At 41.8% G+C, this 20456-nt stretch overlaps 1 protein-coding gene across 1 annotated transcript in view; it reads right to left on the minus strand.

Annotated features, from left to right (window-relative positions):
- Positions 1 to 2771: 2771 nt before the first annotated feature.
- Positions 2772 to 20456, minus strand: part of CDKL2 (cyclin dependent kinase like 2) — a 31930-nt gene continuing 14245 nt past the window's right edge. The window contains exons 5-13 of the mRNA XM_040966790.1: positions 20157 to 20296; positions 18680 to 18768; positions 13594 to 13729; positions 12535 to 12833; positions 12274 to 12367; positions 8206 to 8329; positions 7868 to 7974; positions 4493 to 4571; positions 2772 to 3226 (exon numbers count right to left, since the gene is read on the minus strand). Of these exons, the coding sequence (XP_040822724.1) occupies positions 4506 to 4571; positions 7868 to 7974; positions 8206 to 8329; positions 12274 to 12367; positions 12535 to 12833; positions 13594 to 13729; positions 18680 to 18768; positions 20157 to 20296 (1055 nt within the window). The 3' untranslated portion in view covers positions 2772 to 3226; positions 4493 to 4505. The remainder of the gene's footprint in view (positions 3227 to 4492; positions 4572 to 7867; positions 7975 to 8205; positions 8330 to 12273; positions 12368 to 12534; positions 12834 to 13593; positions 13730 to 18679; positions 18769 to 20156; positions 20297 to 20456) is intronic.

A 20456-nucleotide genomic window follows, 5' to 3' on the forward strand; every position in this document is an offset into this window, starting at 1 on the left:
AAACAATTCTAAGTATTTCAGCATTTACTTATTAAGTGATATTTTATAATTCTTCTACCTTTCATGTAAACTATTAATAACATTTCTACTTAAACACTGAGCTAGACAGAGTGGAACAGAACAAGACAAAAAAAGGTGTGTTTACGCTGACTAGTGATATGTTGCTTTCATTTCCGTTTCCTTTTTTAATATTAATTCATTGTAACTGACAGAACATTTCCTAGCACTACAGTGGAAACTTTTTTATGTCCAATGTTGACCTTGAATGCCAAAGTAGTGAATAAAGGAAGTAAATGAGGTTGTGCAACAGGAGGAAATTAATTATCGCTGAAACCAAAGGGAGATAACATTTGCAGATGTCTTGTTCAAGAGAATTTCTCAGTATTTAACATGTTCAACATCAGAGACACACGAGTACTTCTAAACGCAAAAATCTAAGTAAGTTACCTGCAAGTGATGATGTCAACATTTGTGGTAACACACTTCTCAGAAGGGCATGTTAAGAAATAGGCAAGCTGTACATTAATTATATTTCAAGTTATTTCTTGCCTAACGCTATCAAGAGAAAAAAATAAGTCCCTTTAGAAAGCAATGTGAGAACAGAACTTTTAATTCACATAGCTGAGTGTTAGGGTCTGTTTCTAACGTCAAAACACTTAATACCAAACAATAAGTAAAAAGCCACTTGATCTTCATTAAGTCTAGCCTGCAGCTTAGCATAGGTATCTGTCTCTGTGGTTACATGGAGGAGGTCGTGCAAAACAAATGAGTCACATTTTTCCAGCTCAGTCTGACTTAACAACTTGGAACACATCCAGTCTGATTTTATAGCACAATCTAGATAAAGGACCAAAAGTGTGAGCCACATAAGAAAACATATCTCCATGCCCCCATTTCAACGGGACGCCATATAATCGATCTAAGCAAGGGATTCTCAACCCAGGTAATCCTGTTCTACACTTGATCTTAGCCAAAAGGCCGAGAAGCGATGGGAATCCAGTCCTAGGCCTGTGTCTGTGGTATCTCTACAAGGCAGTCTCTACCAGATTGGTAGCTGATGGCCACACTGTTGGTGTCACTAGCTCTACAGCAAAATTAACTTACCCTTGTATCAAAGCTTCTTCCCACTGGAAAAAAAAAATAATTAACAGATCATTTCAAGCTTGTTTGCTTGTACCACATCATACAGCAGTACCTATATCATTTATAATTGCTAATGAAGTAAATCTAAATTAAAGCCATCTATGGGGCATAGTAAGATCATATTTATTAATTTTAAGTCATATGTTATTTACACATTGCAAGGCCACTATAATACACAGGTATTTTATCAGCATGTGACAAAGTCATATCAATGTATAGAGAATCTAAATAACCTTATGATGAAAAAAAGATCACACTGGTTCAATAACTATGGTCCCAATTTTCAAAATCTTTTTCTAGTAATACTTTCAAGGTTCTAATCAGATAAAAGCTTCAACTCTCAGAGTTAGTATAGTAAATAATCTCCCGTTCCTTAATTCTAAAGTTCCCTAGTCATTTTAACAAGGATAACATTCCAAAAGGGTAGAAATTAAACAATAACTGATCCTAGATCCTCAGGCATTGAGCCAGAATTTTCACCTGATATTTACAGAAAAAAAGTACTGAAATGAGCTGGAGTGCCACATGGCTTTAAGTATTATCTGCTTTCCATGCTGGAGAGTCTACTGGAAATATTTTTCAAAGTAAAAACAATAGCATTTAATAAGAAGCATATTGATGTCAATATTTTTTATTTTCTCCATCATGTTAGCCATAATAATCTAGTCAAACACCTGGTTAGAAGTTGAGTTTTTAAATCAAAACCAATTTTTAATTTAAACACCACCCACAGACTTGGACATTGGAACTCCTTATTTTACATCCTATGTTTTGAAAGTCAAATGTCTAAAGTCATATTTTCAACATTAGGCTCCTAAGAGAAATAGAGCAGTTTCAGTTAGATTCATGGGCAACGTTATAGTCAATAGCCTTTGGAAAAAAGATACAATTCACGATTAACTGGTCAAGGCAAAGAATGCACATAAATTCTGGTTTCCTTAACTGCTTTCTAAAATGACAAATGCAGAGCATACCTGAAAACCCAGAAATCAAGAACCTGGGGGGCAAATTGTTTTAAGCCCCACCTAAAAAAATTGTGGATCCATGCATTAGTAAAGACGTTTGGAAAACAGATAAATGATTCTGCACCTTGGTGAAAAGTTTCTGGGAAGGCCTAAGTGTTTAAGGTAACAAACTGTAAGACAGGAACCCCTCTACATTCTACTGGTGGATATGAGTGGGATCCAAAGGACACTCAACTTCCCAGAGCCTCCTTGGCTGGCTGGCTGAGGCCCAGAGAACAGCAGCCCACCCTCAAAGGCAGCCCACCCTGCTTCCCTTCTCCTGTGCGGTGCATGCACTGCTAGAGAGAAGGATGGTACTCAACTCCAAGATGTAACTGCAAACTTCTCTTTTTCCTCGCTTGTTGTAGTTAACGTTCCTTCTCACCAGACCAGCGCCAGGATCTTACAATACAAAGGGCCCTCCAACACCAGATTTCTACTACATCATTTCAAAGAAAAGGTTTCTCTGCCAGATTCGCGTTACAGTGGTTCTTAGGTCAGCAGAGAGGCCAGAGTCCCACAACACACTGATCACACAGCAGCAGTAATGACAGAACCCAAAGGTGCCCATCTTCCCATGGGAGGCAGTTACATCCAAGTCAGCTAAAATCAAGTGACATTTTAAAAGTACGTTTCTGGAGTTAAATTAGGGGAAAACAAACATTCTCTCTTACTGGTCCTAGTTTTATCACCACCCCGCCCCCCATCCGACCCACTCCCACACAAAGGCTCACATTCACACAGAGAACACAAGGTGCAATTCAGGACCTTTTGTAAGGTCTCTGTCCTTGGCTCACTCGCTTTCATAACTTTAGATACACTATTTACTAGCAGCAAGCACACACTTGTGTAACCAGAAGCACATCACCCTTTCACTAGGTACATCTTGGAACAGTGGGGAGGAGCATCTGTTCAGTCTTCCTTTGAGACGACTGCAAGTCCCTGCGGTCCCCTCTTCTGCGAAGTCTCTTACAGGACACAGGGAGCTCAGAGGAAGCCACCCAAAGTACTCATCTCTCCTCCCAGGATACAAGCAGTCTTGTTGCAGGAGGATGCCATCCTCAGTGCCAGGGCAGCATCTGAAAGGACAGAAAGAAATACTGCCAAGTAGTTTGCACACGCTCCATCTCTAACTCACAGGTTTTCTCCCATTACACATTTTGATAGTTTTGGGAGGTACTGTGGAGTCTAACAAAACCTCAGGTAATATGTAACAACCCAAGATTTTAAAGATTACCTTTAGAATAATTACACCCTATTTCCTTTTATGCCAACAATGACTATTTTTAACAAAAGAGACGCAAGACTGGTAGCGCCTGAAGTGTATGAAGTTTGTATGACGTAGTTGTTCATGGGGTCACTTAAACTAACTCTAATGAATGCATTCCAAAGACCTCTCCCCTAAGATTTTTAGGGCCTTATGAATGATGGGTTAAATTTAAGTTCTGATCACTGCATAGTAAATTTACCTTGGATGTCACAAATATGAAAACTGCTTTGTGAGGGTGGTGCTGTGGCCCATCAGGTTAAGCTGTTGTTGGGAATGCCCATACCCCATACCGGAGTGTCTAGTTCAAGTCGCAGCTACTTGGGGAGCTTGTGTCCCAGCTTTCTGCTAACGTACCTGGGAGGTGGTGGGTGCCAACGAAAGCATGTGATTCCTGCCACAAATGGGCACCAGTTCGAGTCCCAGATGTTTTACCTCCCAACCAGCTTCCTGCTAATAGCCTGAGAAAAGCAGCAGAAGCTTGCCTGAGCGTCTGGACCCCTGCACCCACATGAAAAGTCCCTGACTCCTGGCTCAGCACTGGCTGTTGCGACCATGTGGGGAGTGAACCAGTGGATGAAAAATCTTTCTTGGTCTGTCTGTCTGTCCATCTGTCTGTTGGTCTCTCTGCTTCTCTCATGACTCTGCCTTTCAAGTAAATAAGTAAGTAAATGAACGGATGCATGCTATATTTTAAAACAAGGCAATCATTTGGTATAGCAACGATTGATTTCTCTTTATTGGGAAAAAGATTGCCAAGTAATCAATCTATCTTACTTTATAAACTCATAGGCAACTGATGATACAGGAGACACGCATGCATCCTCCTTGAACACATACCCCCCTAGGTTCACACTACTAAAGTCAATAAGGTACAGAGTATTTATGCAAGGAGGGTAAGCTGTACGAACAGATGCTACATGCAGTGTTCTAAGAGCCAGAACACTTCGCTATCAGGAGTTCTCATGGAAAGAATCACCAAAGAAATGTTTCAAGGAAAAAACACAGTCGACAGGACACAAAACCCATCCAGTGAGAGGGCACTCACTCAGCTGTGAGTATGAGAAGTGAGACCTACCCAGACCAGAACCTCAGTGCTGGTGCTCCGTCCATGGCAAGTCAGCCTCTGAGCCCTCTGACAGGGGAGACCCGGACACCTGCGAGTCAGCAACAGGTTCTTAGTAACTGCTAAAGCATCACTCCTCAAAAAGCCCAACTCTGATGATTCAAATACCAGATACTCATAGTTAGTTATTTGTGGTACAAGTTGCTTATGTTAAGCCCAACACCACAGCATATTAGGTTAAGCCTCTGTGGTACTGGGATCCCATATAGGCACCAGCTTGAGCCCCAGATGCTCAACTTCAGATCTAGCTCCTTGCTAATGTGCCTGGGAAAGTAGCAGAAGATGGCTCGAATCCTTGGGCCCCTGCACCCACATGGGAGATCCAGAAGAAGCACCAGGCTCCTGGCTTTGGAGCAGCCCAGCTCTGGTTAGCGGTTACAGTCATTTGGTGAGTGAACCAGTAGATTCAAGATCTCTGTCTCTTCCCTCCCACCATCCCTCACTCCATCCCTTCCCTACCTCTCCTCCCCCATCTCTCTCTCTCTCTATATATATATCTATATTTATATCTCTCTCTCTATATATGGAGAGAGATATATATCTACCTTTCAAATACAATCCTTTTCTCCTTGTCTTTCCTTCTCTCTCTGTAAATCCACCTTTCAAATAATAAGTAAAATTTTTTAAAAAGACATTTCTGAACTTTTATGACTGTTAAAGTCCATCTTGCTGATGTCTTACATGTTCAAAACTCTAGAAGTTGCCAGAATGTGAAATTTTATCACCATCACATCTTATACAGAGCTAATAAGGTAGTAGACATTGACTTGTTTACCCAAAAAGATCTGAGTTTTGTTTGGATTGTCCTAACTACTGAAAAGTTACATAGGCAATAAAAAAAAGTGAAAAAAAAAACCATGCTGGAACCATCTTATGAAGATTTTAAAGTAGTCATAATTACGCTACTGAAGTAAAGAAAGATGGACTTGAATGAAAGAACAAAAATTTTTAACAGAGAGACAAAGGAGGCTAATACTGTGGCACAGCACGTTAAGCCACCAGTTATTACATTGACATCTCATATCAGAGTGTTGGTTCAAGTACTGGCTGCTCTACTTCTGATCCAGCTTCCTGCTAACATGGGAAGGCGGTGGATGATGGCTCAAGCATTGGGCCCCTTGTACCCAAGGACAAGGATGAATTTCCTGGTTCCTGATTTTTGCCTGGTTATGTTAAGAATTTGAGAAGCAAATGGAAGATTAATCTCTCCCTCTTTCTCTCAAATAACTGAGTATTTTCACAATGGTCTTCACAATGGCAGTATCTTCCATGCTTGAGACACCTGCTCCTCTTCCGGCTGGGCTCCCTGCTAATGCCCCTGGAAAAGCAGCAGCAGATGATCCAAGTCCCTGTGGAGACTGAGATAAAACTCCTGGCTCCCAGCTTTGGCCAGGATTCAATCCCGCTTTCCCACACTGGTACAGGCTCACCTTCCTGAGCATTACCACTGTCTCCCAGAGTCTCCATTAAAGGAAAGATGAAATCGGAAAATCAGAGCCAGGGCATTCTAGCATGGGAAGCAGGTATCCCTACGGCTGGCTCAACAACTATGCCAAACAGCTACTTTAGTTTCAGGTAAAATAGATTTCAAGGTATACAGCATGTTAGAGAAATCTTTCCTGAGATTAAAGAGACAAAATATCTGAAAGACAAAACTATTACAAGTGTACCTATGCCTAACAGAGACTTACAATGAATGAAAGAAAAAAAAGCAAACAGACAATTCTACAGCCATAGTAAGAACGTTTTAACAGCACTGCTCCAGGTACTGACAGCCATAAGCAACGGGAGGGAGGGGGAAACATTGCAAGAACAGATCTGAACAATCCTATCAATCACCCTGTTGAACCTCACATTAACAGACCTGGTCATCCAACAAATAAAGAGTATTCCTATTTTCTCCTTGATTGTACTTCAAATACAGCTGGAAACTGAACAAGTGAATGAAGTAAAGAATGCAGAACCTGTTTACAAATATGGAAAGATGAGGGCCCGGTGGTGTGGCCTAGTGGCTAAAGTCCTTGCCTTGAACGCGCCAGGATCCCATATGGGTGCCGGTTCTAATCCCGGCAGCTCCACTTCCCATCCAGCTCCCTGCTTGTGGCCTGGGAAAGCAGTTGAGGATGGCCCAAAGCCTTGGGACCCTGCACCTGCGTGGGAGACCCAGAAGAGGTTTCTGGCTCCCGGCTTCAGATCGGCATAGCACGTGCGGGCACTTGGGGAGAAGATCTTCCTCTCTGTCTCTCTTCCTCTCTGTATATCTGACTTTGTAATAAAAATAAATAAATCTTTAAAAAATATATATGGAAAGATGGAAACAGCAAATAAAAATATCCAAGAAGTGTGAAGGCAGCCGAAGTTTTTATTCGACTGTATGAACCTAGATGCTTCCATCAACTCTGTACGACCACAACACCTCTAAGATCGACCTGAAGTCCAACCGTAAAAGTGCACAAGGAACCCAGTGGGATTCTGCAGTACTCAAGTGTGCAATCTGTGACAGTAACAAATTTTTACACAAGGAACTTTGTTTTGTTTCCATTTAAATGTTGACAGCAAGAAAGACTGCAAAGACTACCTGGCACCTCCAGATAACTGCCTCTCATTTGCCATTCTCAACGGTAAGAACAGCCTTGTTTGTAGAGAGCTCTGTTGGGTGATGGCAGAGTAACAGTGCAAAAGGAATCCACACGGGCAAGCAGGCAACGTGCACATGCAAGGGAGATGCTTTCCCAAGAGGAGGGAGAATTAAGTCTCACAACAGAGCTGCCCAGACTGCAGAGGCGGGAGGAACGTACAACGATCCACACTCGATGTTCATGGTAAGCGGTGCTGACTCGGAAATGTAAAAGCTTCCCAGCCTTCTAAGTGAACAATGAGTTAAACACACATGTTCTAAAGAGTTCCAAGAAAATTAGGAAAAAGAGAGCTATGGAATAGCAAATGTGCAAAATGGGAAAAATGTCAAAAAGGTAATTCATTTTGAAACCATCAACAGTTACAATTTCACTCTCTGAAAATTAGGTTCTGGTTCCAGGGTAAATGCAGTGAAATATGACTATCAGAAAACACACACTACATCAAGTCCACAGAAAGGCTGCACACACAAACATATACTTGTTGCATTGCAAAGATGGATTACTTTTGTTGGTGAATGTTTATGTAAATATATACGCAGTAACATACAAGTTCAAGAAACCATACAACAAATCTGACCAAGCCGGTTTATAGATCTCACGAAAAACAAACAACCCCCACCCCCAAACAATACAGGACTGTGAAGCCTGAGGAAGACTCCAGTGCTGTCCAATCTATAACGTGCTGTACCTGACGCACTGCAGTGCTGGGGGTGTGCAGGTCAATAGCAGCCAGCGAAGGAATCCGAGTTTCTGCAAGGATTTTGTTCTCCTTTCTTACTAGCCTAGAATGTCGAGCTAGATACAAACAGCCAGTTGGGGGGTGGGGGGTGGTTGGGGACAGGAAAATAGATATGATGTTAGTTTTCATATTCTATATTTCTCTCAGTATGTACTTATTTTACCTATCAGTTAAATACAGAAGGTTACTATGAATTTCTATTTATTTTATATTGCTAGTTCATTTACCGTACATCTTAACTAATGTCAACCAAATGGCTGATAAAAGTAACAGCATCACAAACATACCTATGCCCTCCCAGGCCCTCAGTTCAGGGAGATGACTATAGTTCAGTTCAGGTAGACGCACATCTGTCTTGGCGTACTCCCCTCTTTTCTTATTTGCCTGAAGGAGATTCTTTTCACTAGAGACCTAATATGAGAAAGGCCAACATGAAAACAGCAGCTTGAAGGCAACTAGGCTCTCCCTCTTTTGTTCATATCCCAAATTTTGTGTAACTGAATTGGCTAGAACAATAACTTAAACAACAACAGGAAAAATACAACTTGAAAGGAGCTCAGTGACATAGAAAACAATATTATTCAATGAATGTGTTAAAATTGCTAACAAGTCAGTAACTTTTGGGTGGGTGGGTATGAGTTTGGCCCAATCCTGTGTCAGTTCACAGAAGCACTGACGGCTGCAGGACAGGCGTCCACGCTCTGCTCCGCGAGGCCACACAGGCCAGGCCACACGACATCTGCAGGGTTTGCAGCTGGCAGGTGCAGCCGTCTGCCCATCGTGTACCACTTCTCTCCATGGACATTCTCTCCTCTCCTCCTAACTTTGTTTCTCTTACTTTCTTAGTGAAAAATCTTGTTCGTTTTTTATATCTGTCCTTGTTGAGTCAGCACTCATACCAACTTGCTAGGAATATATATTGATAAGTTAAAAAAAAACTTCAATTATTATAATTTTTAAGTATGATTAGGTATGGAAAATAAAGTCAGAAAAACTAATCAAATGACAAACAGCAAACAAATTTTAACTATGCACCTTGATGAGCTTTGCTACTCTTTTTCATTTGAGACTCACAGAAACCCTGTTCTCTGTATTTTTTCCTAAAAAAAAATCACATACTCATTTTGTTTATTTTTGTTGGAAAGGCAGAATTACAGAAAGAGAGAAAAAGAGAAAAAATGAATCTCCCATCTGCTGGCTCAGTTCTCAAATGACCACAAAAGGCTGAGCTGAGCCAATCTGAAGCCAGGAGCCAGAAGCTTCTGCAGGTCTCCCGTGTGTGCAGGGCCCTAGGACTTGAGCCATCCTCTGCTGCCATAAACAAGGAGGTGGGTCAGAGAGGAGCAGCCAGGACTTCAATCAACTCCCATATGTGATGTCCACAGCACAAGCAGAAGCTTATCCCACTGTGCCACAGTACTGGCCTCATCTCCACAATTTCAAAAATATGTGATACATAGATTATTTGATTTGCCAAAAAAACAATCCACATGGATATGAACTCATACATACAGATACATAATGAGATGCTCAAAGCTATTACACATGTAATGACAACCTTTAATAATTTGGGTTTTCTGATGCCCAAAGTTTATTGTTTAATAAATCATGCTATTCTGCAAAAAATCTTCAAAAGTCCTATATAGCAGATTATTGAGTCTCTTCCTTTAGACTTTTGCCTAATCTATTATTATTATTTTAAAAAACATATTCATCCTACTGGTTTGAAGGTAAGGTGACTCCATCTGTTGGTTTATTCTCCAAATTCTGCCAAACCTGGGGTTGGGTCAGGCTGAAGCCAGGACCCTGGAACTCCATCTGGGTCCCCCCTGGGAGGCAGGGGCTCAAGCACTTGGGCTATCTGCTGCTGCTTTCCCAGGTGCATTTTCAAGGAGCTGGATGAGAGGCAGAGCGACTGAAACTCAGACCAGTGCTCTGATGTAGCACGGGTTGCCAACACCGCAAGCCGAGGCTTAACTTGTGCCACAATGCCAGTGCCTGCCTACTCTCGCATTAGAACATGTGTTCAAGTTCTGGATTCAAAACAGCTGTACAATTAAATAATTAGTTTACAAAAGAGCTCTGCAAGTAAAATTTAAACAAACTCAAGCTACCAGACTTTATCCATGTGAAGCACATAACACACGTTTATAATACAATGTTCGTTGGCATCTCAGGTACAAGGCACAAAGCATGGGAGGTGGGTGTGGATCTGCGACAAAGCAGATAAAGGCTTAGCTTGGCCTGCTTTACTTTTCATTAAGGAATGACTGCAGCGGATAACCTCGTCTTCACTCATCTTCAGCTCCCTCTCAATCATGTCTTCCAAAGAATAAACAGAAATAATCATCACCAGCCACATCTGAATACATAATGCCTGAAGGCAGATTGGCATCAATTCCAACAAAAACTGAACCAGTCCCTCTGAAAGAACTTGCTGGATAAAACAATCTCCTAAAGCAAACCAGGACTTAGAAAATCAACAGAGTGGTGTCAAAAAGAAAAGTGCTATGGGCACGCAAGTTACAAACCAACAATAAGGAAAAGAAAATCCAATGCAATGTCCAAATCATGAAAAATTCAAGACTACATTTTCCATCTTTAAGAATAATGAGTATGGGGCCCGGTGCGATAGCATAGTGGCTAAAGTCCTTGCTTTGAACGTGGCTACCGTGGGATCCCATATGGGCGCCGGTTCTAATCCTGGCAGCCCCGTTTCCCATCCAGCTCCCTGCCCATGGCCTGGGAAAGCAGTCGAGGACGGCCCAAAGCCTTGGGACCCTGAACCTGCGTGGGAGACCTGGAAGAGCTCCTGGCTCCTGATTGGCTCAGCTCCAGCCATTGCAGCCGCTTGGGGAGTGAATCATTGGATGGAAGATCTTCCTCTCTGTCTCTCCTCCTCTCTGTATATCCGCCTTTCCAAATAAATAAATAAATAAACAAATCTTTAAAAAAAAAAAGAATAATGAGTATGCCACCAGCAGACCAGGTCTCGGGACCTGGTCCAGGCAGGGTCCCAGACTGGCACACTGGGCAGACTGGGCATGGAGACTCATGCACGCACTTGGGTCCAGGGCAGGTAGGCAGGGCCCCAGGCAAGAAGACTGGGCAAGAAGACTGAGCTCAGGAACCCACATGTTTGCAGGAATAGGGGCTGTGGATTGATTAGAGAATGCGGGTGGGTTAGGAGCAGGGGCCACTGGGGGAGTACGTTGCAGTTTAGGGATGACTTCTGGGGGATTTTCACTGAGCAGGTCACTGCACTTGCACGTAAATGGGGGTCTGAGAATGGGTGGTCTGGAGGAGGGAAATCAGACGACCCTTCTAGGTCAGATCAATGCACCCACCCAGGTGGGAGGCCTGAGCTGGGTTAGTCAGCATCAGCCACCAATCACCAGTGCAAAGCCATGGCTAGGAGGCCTCCTGGCAGGGCTACTCCACAGTATGATACCTAGATACAGGAGAAAAAGGATGAAAAGGAAAACCGGAAGCATTTGTGCCACCCACCCCCCATGTCTCACCCCTCCCAACCTAATCAGTGGTCCTCATGGGTATGCACCCTTTCCAACCATGAAAACATCCAAAATAAAATTAAGTTAAAAAAATAATGAGTAGAGAAAGGGGATATGCACAGAACATGTACCTCTAGGAATAAGTCCTTACCTCCCATTTTGTGTGTGTGTGTGAGGGAAATTCATTCTTTCACATTTCTTATGCAACTTGGATGCGCTAAGCCTTGTTCTAGTGCTGGAGTAGGGCAGCGAGGAAAATAAACCAGGCACAAATCCCTGACTCAGAAGCTTACATTCCAGTTAGGGGAGACAGGTAACATAAAATGAGTATATACACAGGTGATGCCAGAGATAAGCCAAGGCCGCGTGGCAGGGGGAAAGCAAGGAGTGGGGACACAGAGATGGCAGAGAAAACGAATTACAGTACAAAGTGAGGGTTCACAGTGAGGTTTCACACGAGTTAAGGATGGGGAAAAGCAAACTTGGATTATCTGCAGAATGTTCTAAAACAGAAGAAACAGCATGTGTAAAGAAAAAGGAAGGCGCATGTGTGAACATGTTCCAGAAGTAGTCAGGAAATCAGAGTGCTTGGGACTGATGAAATAAGAAAGCCAGAGGATGACTGGAGATGGGAGATACCAACACAGCAACATTTTATACTGAAACCGTCAGACTTATGCATTCCATATTTACCACAATGACAGGCACGGATGACATATGCTAATTTAAGGTTTTATTTATTTGTCTCTAAGTAAAATTCTCAGTTATTGACTGCCATATTTAATATTAATAAAAGACCAGAACTAACATTTGTTCTTCTATTACCGAGAATATTTTACTTACTGATGTAGTCACATTCATGTTATAAATGCTTGATGGAGAATGCTTATTTGGCTTAACAAATGGAATACAATATTTTTTCGTTTTTTCATCCACTCTGTAACAGAAAAAAAAAATTAAGAAACAGTACTTTTTTAGCGCCAAGCAGTTCCCTGACAAAAATAAATAGCATGCAAAATAAAACAACGCCGATGAATGGACAAGCCTTTTTAACTTACAGATATACTCAGAAATAAACTTTAATTTTACTTTCCCAGTTCATACCTGTAACTCTGAACTCCTGGGATAGTCCCCATTTGAGAGTTAACAGCAGGTGCAACGGCAGAAAGGGCGTGCGTCAGTGGGGGAATTGCCACGGCTGCACTCCTTGTATGATCAGCGTGGACGGTGCTGCAGTCTCTAAGGCTTGTGGAAGGCACTGCTTTGATGTGGCTTGTCCCGTTGTCATGGAGACAGCTGGCATTCGAAGGTCGACTGCCTCTGTCGACTTTTTCTCCATCGAGTTTTGATCCTTTTATTTTAAATATTTTAGGATCTCTAACTTTGGAGTCAGTGTTGTTATCCTGACCATTAACAGAAATGTTCAGGTTAGTGATCTGAGGAGGAAAGTTCATCTCTTCCTACAAAACACCTGTCGACCACAACAGAATTTTACCTTCCTGCACCCATTTTAAAAATTTTTTTCCCTGTGAAATTAAAATTAGACTCAGATGCTTATTTATCAAGATGAATAAAGATCAGAGATGCAATTCAATCAAACTCTGCTATAAAAAGAGTCGTGTGTGTGTGTGTGTGTGTGTGTGTGTGTGTGTGTGTAATTCTATTGGAAAACACAGGAGAAGTATCAAAAATATCATTTGTGTTCTTAGGTATTCCGAATCATCAAACACAAAATGGAGAGTTCCCTCCTCTTCTGGCTCGCTTGACGGTAGTAACTTGGTGGAACGGAATTCCCAAGATAATTCAGGAGGGAAAGCAATATATATCCAAATACATATCCAAATCTCGATTTTAAAACTCTATGTAAAATTCCAAAAGTTGTGTTTTCCTCCCATATCATGTACAGACAATAAGTGATCCTGTGTACGTTCCATGTGCAGACACACGGGTCTTGTATTTTCCTGACAAACACTATTGCATAGTGTGGTACACAATAAGCACTCAAAACATTACACGGTAAAATTTGAAAATAGGTAGCACCTATACAGAAAAGACACATTTTTATAACTAATGTGAAAGTTAAAAACTTGACCACAGAAAAACACTATATTAAAATTTTTCATATTTTTCTCGCTTAAATTTCAAATCCACAAACACATTTACCTGTACCACAAGTGTTTTTCTTTCCTCGTTTAAGGAATCATCTTTTTCTTTCTCCTTCTTTCTGTTCTGGGACTTTTTCGATAACGATACACTTCTGGCATCTTTCTGTACTTTCAACTGTAGTTCTTGAGGAAACCTTCACAAAAACACGTTTGTCAACAAAATAAAATTAGATGGGACAGATACGCTTATGCAAAATCTGAATTGTGAGATTTTTAGTTTTGATGCCTCAGTGTTGTACTATGCTATCTGAAATGGGAATCTCATTGCCCAGATGATCAGTTCTGAAGCAGCAGTTTGTAAAGCCAGGGAGAGTAGGGGGTGCTGGTGGGAAAGGAGTTGGATGACTGGAAACTTTCTGCAGGCCAACAAAGACCAAGCTGTTTTTATCTTTTTTTTAAAAAAAGATTTATTTATTTTTTATTGGAAAAGATTTACAGGGAAAAGGATAGACAGAGAGAAAGGTCTTCCATCTGCTGGTTCACTTCCCAAGTGGCTGCAACAGCCAGAGCTGAGCTGAGCTGAGCCAATCTGAAGCCAGGAGCCATAAGCTTCCTCCGGGTCTCCCATGTGGGTGCAGGGTCCCAGGGCTTTGAGCCATTCTCAACTGCTTCCCCAGGTCAAAAGCAGGGAAATGGATGGGAAGTTGAACATCTGGGACACGAACTGGTGCTCATGTGGAATCCCGGCAGATGCAAGATGACTTTAGTCACTGGGCTATCACTGGACCCAAGTTGATCTTATCTTAATATAAAGATGCCTTCTATTCTTCTGTAACACTTGACATGCTGGGGGACAACTTACCAAGAACCTAAGTAGTGGCACCAATCTGTACTAGGAATCAGTGTTTCTTTCATAACCACACATTCTCCATTTTCCTTAGAGTAGTTTTACTTTAGAACAACACTGATGAAGCAGTGAAAGCATGCTAATTTTATCAGTTGCATGTGTTATCTTTTACCCTCAGAGTGACAAAGCATGAACTGAGTAAAGCATCGCATACTACAAATCCAACTGCACTGGTTGTCTGGTGTGATTATTTGAGATATAAACCAGACACTTTTTTTCACAGAGCAGCATTTTTACTGGAAAGACTAGCACAAAAAGTATGATTATATTTGGCAGTCATTCTCTCTTTCTTAAAAAGATTTATTTATTTTTATCGGAAAGGCAGATTTACAGAGAGAAGGAGAGACAGATTCTCCATTTGCCGGTTCACTCCCTAAATGGTCGCAACAGCCAGACCTGAGCTGATCCAAAGCCAGGAGCCAGGAGCTACTTCCAGGTCTCCCACGTGGGTTCAGGGTCCCAAGGCTTTACCTCCACTGCTTTCCCAGGCCATTAGCACGAAGCTGGATGAAAACTGAAACATCTGGGACACAAAGCACACGGGACCCTGGCACTTTGCCAGGGGAGGATTAGCCAATTGAGTCATTGTGCCAAGCCCAGTCATTTCCTTTTTTAAAATAAACAAAGTGACCTAGTTATTTAAGGAAAACAATGGGTAGCATTTATGTCAAAAATAAAATTTACAACTAGGTGGTCCCAACTAGAGACCATTATGCTCAGTGAAATGCGTTAATCACAAAAGAACAAATACTATATATTCTCTTACTTAAGGAAACCAGCATGGAAAATGTAACTTTAATAATAATCCAATCCATACTGTTTTTTGTTTTGTTTTGTTTTGGCTGCATCCCTTGTGTTTTGATGTTTTCTATTTCCGTCTTTTATTCTAAATACTCTCTTTTCTCTTGTCAAATTCAATGCTGACTCATGGATTATACGGTGGTATCATTTTTCCCAAGAGACTTTTGTATGTATTTGATAAAACAACTGAATAATTGATATTCTGGAAGGTTAATATTCCGTGGGAAAGGTTATGCTCTTGTCCCTAGAATTTCCTGATGGATCCTCAAAACTGTGGATTTCCCTATGGCTCATCCGACCTCGGAAATGCAGCAATTCCCTTGAATTCAACGCTGTCCCTGGAGAAGATGGAACCCCCAGTGGAACTGCCTCTAAGAACTGAAAAACTGAATTTGTTTAATATTCCTCTTGTTCCACTACATGTCAGGAGTGCAAAGCAATTCTCCATCGTCTTAGAACGTTTGAGGAAGACTTTAAGTGTAACTGAATAGAAACTTTGATGTTAAGTTTGTACTCAGCTGTTATATATAATGATGGGTGTTAATGTTGAGCCTTCTAATGTTCCTGTGCCACTCTGATTCAGGTTAAACTCAAAAACATGTTAGCTTGGGAGAAAAAAAAAGGATTATAGAAGCTGGTTGTTATATGCTGGTTGTTATATGAGATGCCAAGGAAGTAGTTACAGGATGTGGTTAAGAACTTGCATTTTCTAACATACTGGTCACTCAATACCATGTTAATTAACTTCATGATGTTGTTAATTTCGATGTTTCTTCCTGTTGTTGTTGTGTAGTGACATCTCATTGGAGGAGATGATATTCTGCCAGCTCTACTTTCAGACCAAGGATGGTCTCCCAATGAAACTGTTGAATTTATCAGAACAATAAGATGCTGGACTCTGCATGGTCCATGCCCGGAATGAAGGAATCATGACTGGATATGACCTGTACTACTATAACAATATGGAGGAATTCAATATGGGGGAATGGCTTGGGGAGGGGATGGGGGAATCCCAGAGCCTATGAAACTGTGTCATAAAATGATATAAAATAAAAAATAAATAAAAATAAATAAAATTCAGGTCTTTATGCAAAAATCAATATTTCATAAAACTTGTATTCACTAATGTCATCTTAGCAGGTTCCTAACACTTCCCAAGATTTTCTTGATTATTTACTGTGTGACTACTTTTGATACTATATAACAAAATATGTCTGCATGTTTAAGATTTGTATAATTCAGAGCTGACACTTTGGCATATCAGACTAAGCTTCCATGTTAGCATTCGTGTCTATTCCACTCTTGGCTGTTTCACTTCCAGTCCAGCTCCCTGATAATGCATCTGAGAAAGCAGCAGAAGATGGCCCAAGTGCTGGAGTGCCTTAACCTACATTGGAGACCCAGAATTAACACCTTTGGGCTTTGAACTGGCCCAATTCTGGCCACAGTGGCCATTAAGGGAGTGACCTGGTGGACGGAAGATCTTTCTATCTTTCCTTCTCTCTCTGTAACTCTGCTTTTTTCATATAAAAAGTAAGTCTTCTTTTCAAAAAAATATTTCCATAACATAGCAAATTAATATTTTCCAAATGACTATGCATTACACTAAAAGAACGCATGGGGGTACCAGCATTGTCATGTAGAGGGTTAAGTTGCCACCTATGAATCCAGCATGTCATAAAAACATGAGTTTTGGCTGCTTCTAGGTGGATCATGAGTCCGAGAAAGCAGAAGATAGCCCAAGTACCTGTGTCCCAGCCACCGACAGAGAAGACCTCATGGAGCTCCTGGCTTTTGGTTTTGGCCGGGCACAGCCCTGGTGGTTGCAGCAATTTGGGGAGTGAACCAGTAGATGGGATATCTCTCTGTCTGTAACTCTTTCAAATAAACAAATAAATAGGACCCGGCATGGTGGTGTAGTGGTTAAGGTCCTTGCTTTGCATGCCCAGGATCCCTCTTCCCTTCCAGCTCCCTGCCTGTGGCCTGGGAAAGCAGCCAAGGACGGCCCAAAGCTTTGAGACCCTGCACCTGCTTCAGAGGACCGGAAGAGGCTCCTGGCTTCGGATTGGCTCAGCCCCAGCAGTTGCAGTTACTTGGGGGAGTGAATCATCAGACGGAAGATCTTCCTGTCTGTCTCTCCTCCTCTCTGTATATCTGCCTTTCCAATAAAAATAAAAATAAATCTTAAAAAAAATAAATAAATAATCTTTTTAAAAACAATTGTTGGGCCCAGTGTGGTAACCTAGTAGCTAAAGTCCTGGTTTCACATGCGCCAGGATACCATGTGGGCACTGGTTCATGCTCTGGCTGTTCCACTTCCCATCCAGCTCCCTGTTTGTGGCCTGGGAAAACAGTCAAGGACAGCCCAAAGCCTTGGGACCCTGCACCCACGGGGGAGTCCTAGGGGGAGCTTTTGGCTCTTGGCTTCAGACTGGCTCAGCTCAGCTCAGCTCCAGCCACTGTGCTCACTGCGGGAGTGAACCAGCAGATGAAGATCTTTCTCTCTGTCTCTTCTTCTCTCTGTAAATCTGCCTTTCCAATACAAATAATCTTTTTTTTAATTTGTTTTTTTTAAGTATATATGAGCAAAAGACATGCTTAAAAAGCAAAAGAAATGAATTTTAACAGAGGGAGAAAAATTCAGTGATCAAGCTTCTGATTTCTGATTTATAAACTTTTAGAAAGTACTTGCAGAGGTTTGGTTTGGAATTGAAAATATCCACAATTATCTGCAAAAGGCTTCTTCAAAACACTCTTCAGTTTTCTACCTATGTATTTTTTGGAGGTCAGAGTTTTTCTTCCATTAAATCAATGAAAACACCACTTACTGAATATATATATATATATATATATATATATATATATATAAATATAAATTTGAGAATTTCAGCTGTCTCTTACTGAGCTAAGTAGTAAAACCATTTCCAAGGCCAGAGCAGTGCCACTGTCACTCATCTCACTATCCTTGTTTTGTCCGCTGCATTGATGCCCGCAGTGGGCAGCATAGAAAAGCTGGCTGGCAGCCCTGGCATCCGCAGTGTGACCCTTAAAGGTCCTGGCACATTGCAGCCTCAGCACCACAAGTCTCAGGGCACAACAGGAGAAGGCACTGTTGAAATCACATGGACACCAGACCTGATGGGCTCACACAGCCGGGAGCAACACACAGTCAGTGTCCAGAACGCCAAATGTCACCACAAGAAGACGGAAAGAAAAGCATGAATTACTGTTTCATGATAGACCAGGTGCATAAACATAGAAGACCAGCCCATATAAAGTATTTTATCCATAAGAGCGGAGGAAGGGTGGAGGAAGTGGGGCAGATATTTTGAGATCCTGCAAAGCCAGGCAGGAACAGAAAATAACAGAATCGCTGTCTGTGACTGATCTGGAAATCTCCGGAAAGTGCTCTAGAAAACGTGGGTCGATACCATACCTCTCAGCAAACCCATCCATCCGAAAGAAATCATGGTGCAGGAGCTCCGCACAGAAGGGCCTTTGGTCAGGGTCAACATGTAAACATCTCTGAAAAATCAAGCACGCATACAGTTCACGCCCAAGAAAAACTGCCTAGCTTTACATTTCTAAAATTAAAAAAAATTCTTTAGAACCAATGAATCTGCAACCAAAAATAAAGTACAAACGTAAACAGTGACTATCCATCATTACTAATATCACAAGACCACCACGTGATGTCTAGTGTCTCTATGTGAAAATACAAACCTCCTAGGAATCAATCTTGCCAAAAATCAACCCGATTCCAAACCATCTCCATCTCTGTTACAACACAGCAGCAACCTGCTAAGCTGCATTACACGGAGAGTTCTAGACACGAAACATCTAGTCTTGCTAACAAATAAACTGCAGGGCTCAAACACAAAGAGATGAAGAAGAACTTAAATTGTATTAAAAGATCAACTCAGATGCTACGGTTTTAATTTGGGTCTTAATTATAACTATAAAAAGAAATTATATACAATCAGTAAAATATGAAACACTAATTATTTTATGGTATTAAAAAATTGCAGTAAATGTCTAAATTTTTTAAAAATTATTTTCATTGCAAAGGCAGACTTTCAGAGAGAAGGAAAAACAGAAAGAAAGATGTTCCATTTGATGGTTCACTCCCCAAGTGGCTACAACAGCCAGAGCTAAGCCAGCTCGAAGTGAGGTGCCAGGAGCTTCTTTGAGGTCTCCCACAAGTGGCGGCTCAGAATGGTGATCCAGTGGCTAAATGCTCACATTGCACGCACTGGTTTCCCATATGGGCACTGATTCATGTCCTGGCTGCTCCACTTTCCAACCAGCTCCCTGCTTATGGCCTGGGAAAGCAGTTGAAAATGCCTCAAGTCCTTAGGACCCTGCACTCACATGGGAAACCCAGAAGAAGCTCTTGACTTCTGGCTTCAGATCAGATCAGCTCCAGCCACTGTGTTCATTTGGGGAGTGAACCAACAGATGAAAGATCTCTGTCTCTCCTCTCAATAAAAATCTATCAAATGAAAATAAATAAATCTTTTAAAAATGAAAATCATAAATTCCCTGTCAGAAAGTTAAAAGGGGGCCCAGTATGATGGCTTAGTGGCTAAATTCTCAATTTGCAAGCACCAGGATCCCATGTGGGCACCGCTTTGTGTCCCAAATGCTCTTCTTCCCATCCAGTTCCCTGTTTGTGACCTGGGAAAGCAATGGAGGACGGCCCAAGACCTTAGGACTCAGCAACCACATGGGAGAGCCAGAAGAAGCTCCTGGTTCCTGGCTTCAGATCGGCTCAGTTCTGGCCACTGTGACCACTTGGGAAGTACACCAACAAACGGCAGATCTTTCTCTCTGTCTCTCCACTCCATGAATCTGATCAGCTTTTCCCATAAAAATAAAGACATTTTTTAAAAAAGGAAGAACAGCAGCATTACCTTTGCTAAATCTATCACAACTTCAGAGAGCTTGGGGTAGCGTCTTTCAAGAGGTTCTGTTTCCTTGATTTCAGGCAACCTTACTCCAGCAAACACAGGGTTTTTATAAAACAGTTCCTGATGTCTTGGAATGAGATTACCTGGGAATGAAAGGAGTACATACTCTGTCAGTGCCAAACACAACAGGAACAGTAAAGGGACAGGTGCAGGAGCGAGGGCAAAAGAGGCAAGTCTGAGGGGCTCAGCATGCAGCATCAACCAGCGACATGGCAGTCCTGCCTGTGGTTGAGACATTCTCAG

Source organism: Ochotona curzoniae, unplaced genomic scaffold (genome assembly GCF_017591425.1).
Source record: "Ochotona curzoniae isolate NIBS_2020 unplaced genomic scaffold, NIBS_Ocur_1.0 scaffold_4506, whole genome shotgun sequence".
Taxonomy (NCBI): domain Eukaryota; kingdom Metazoa; phylum Chordata; class Mammalia; order Lagomorpha; family Ochotonidae; genus Ochotona; species Ochotona curzoniae.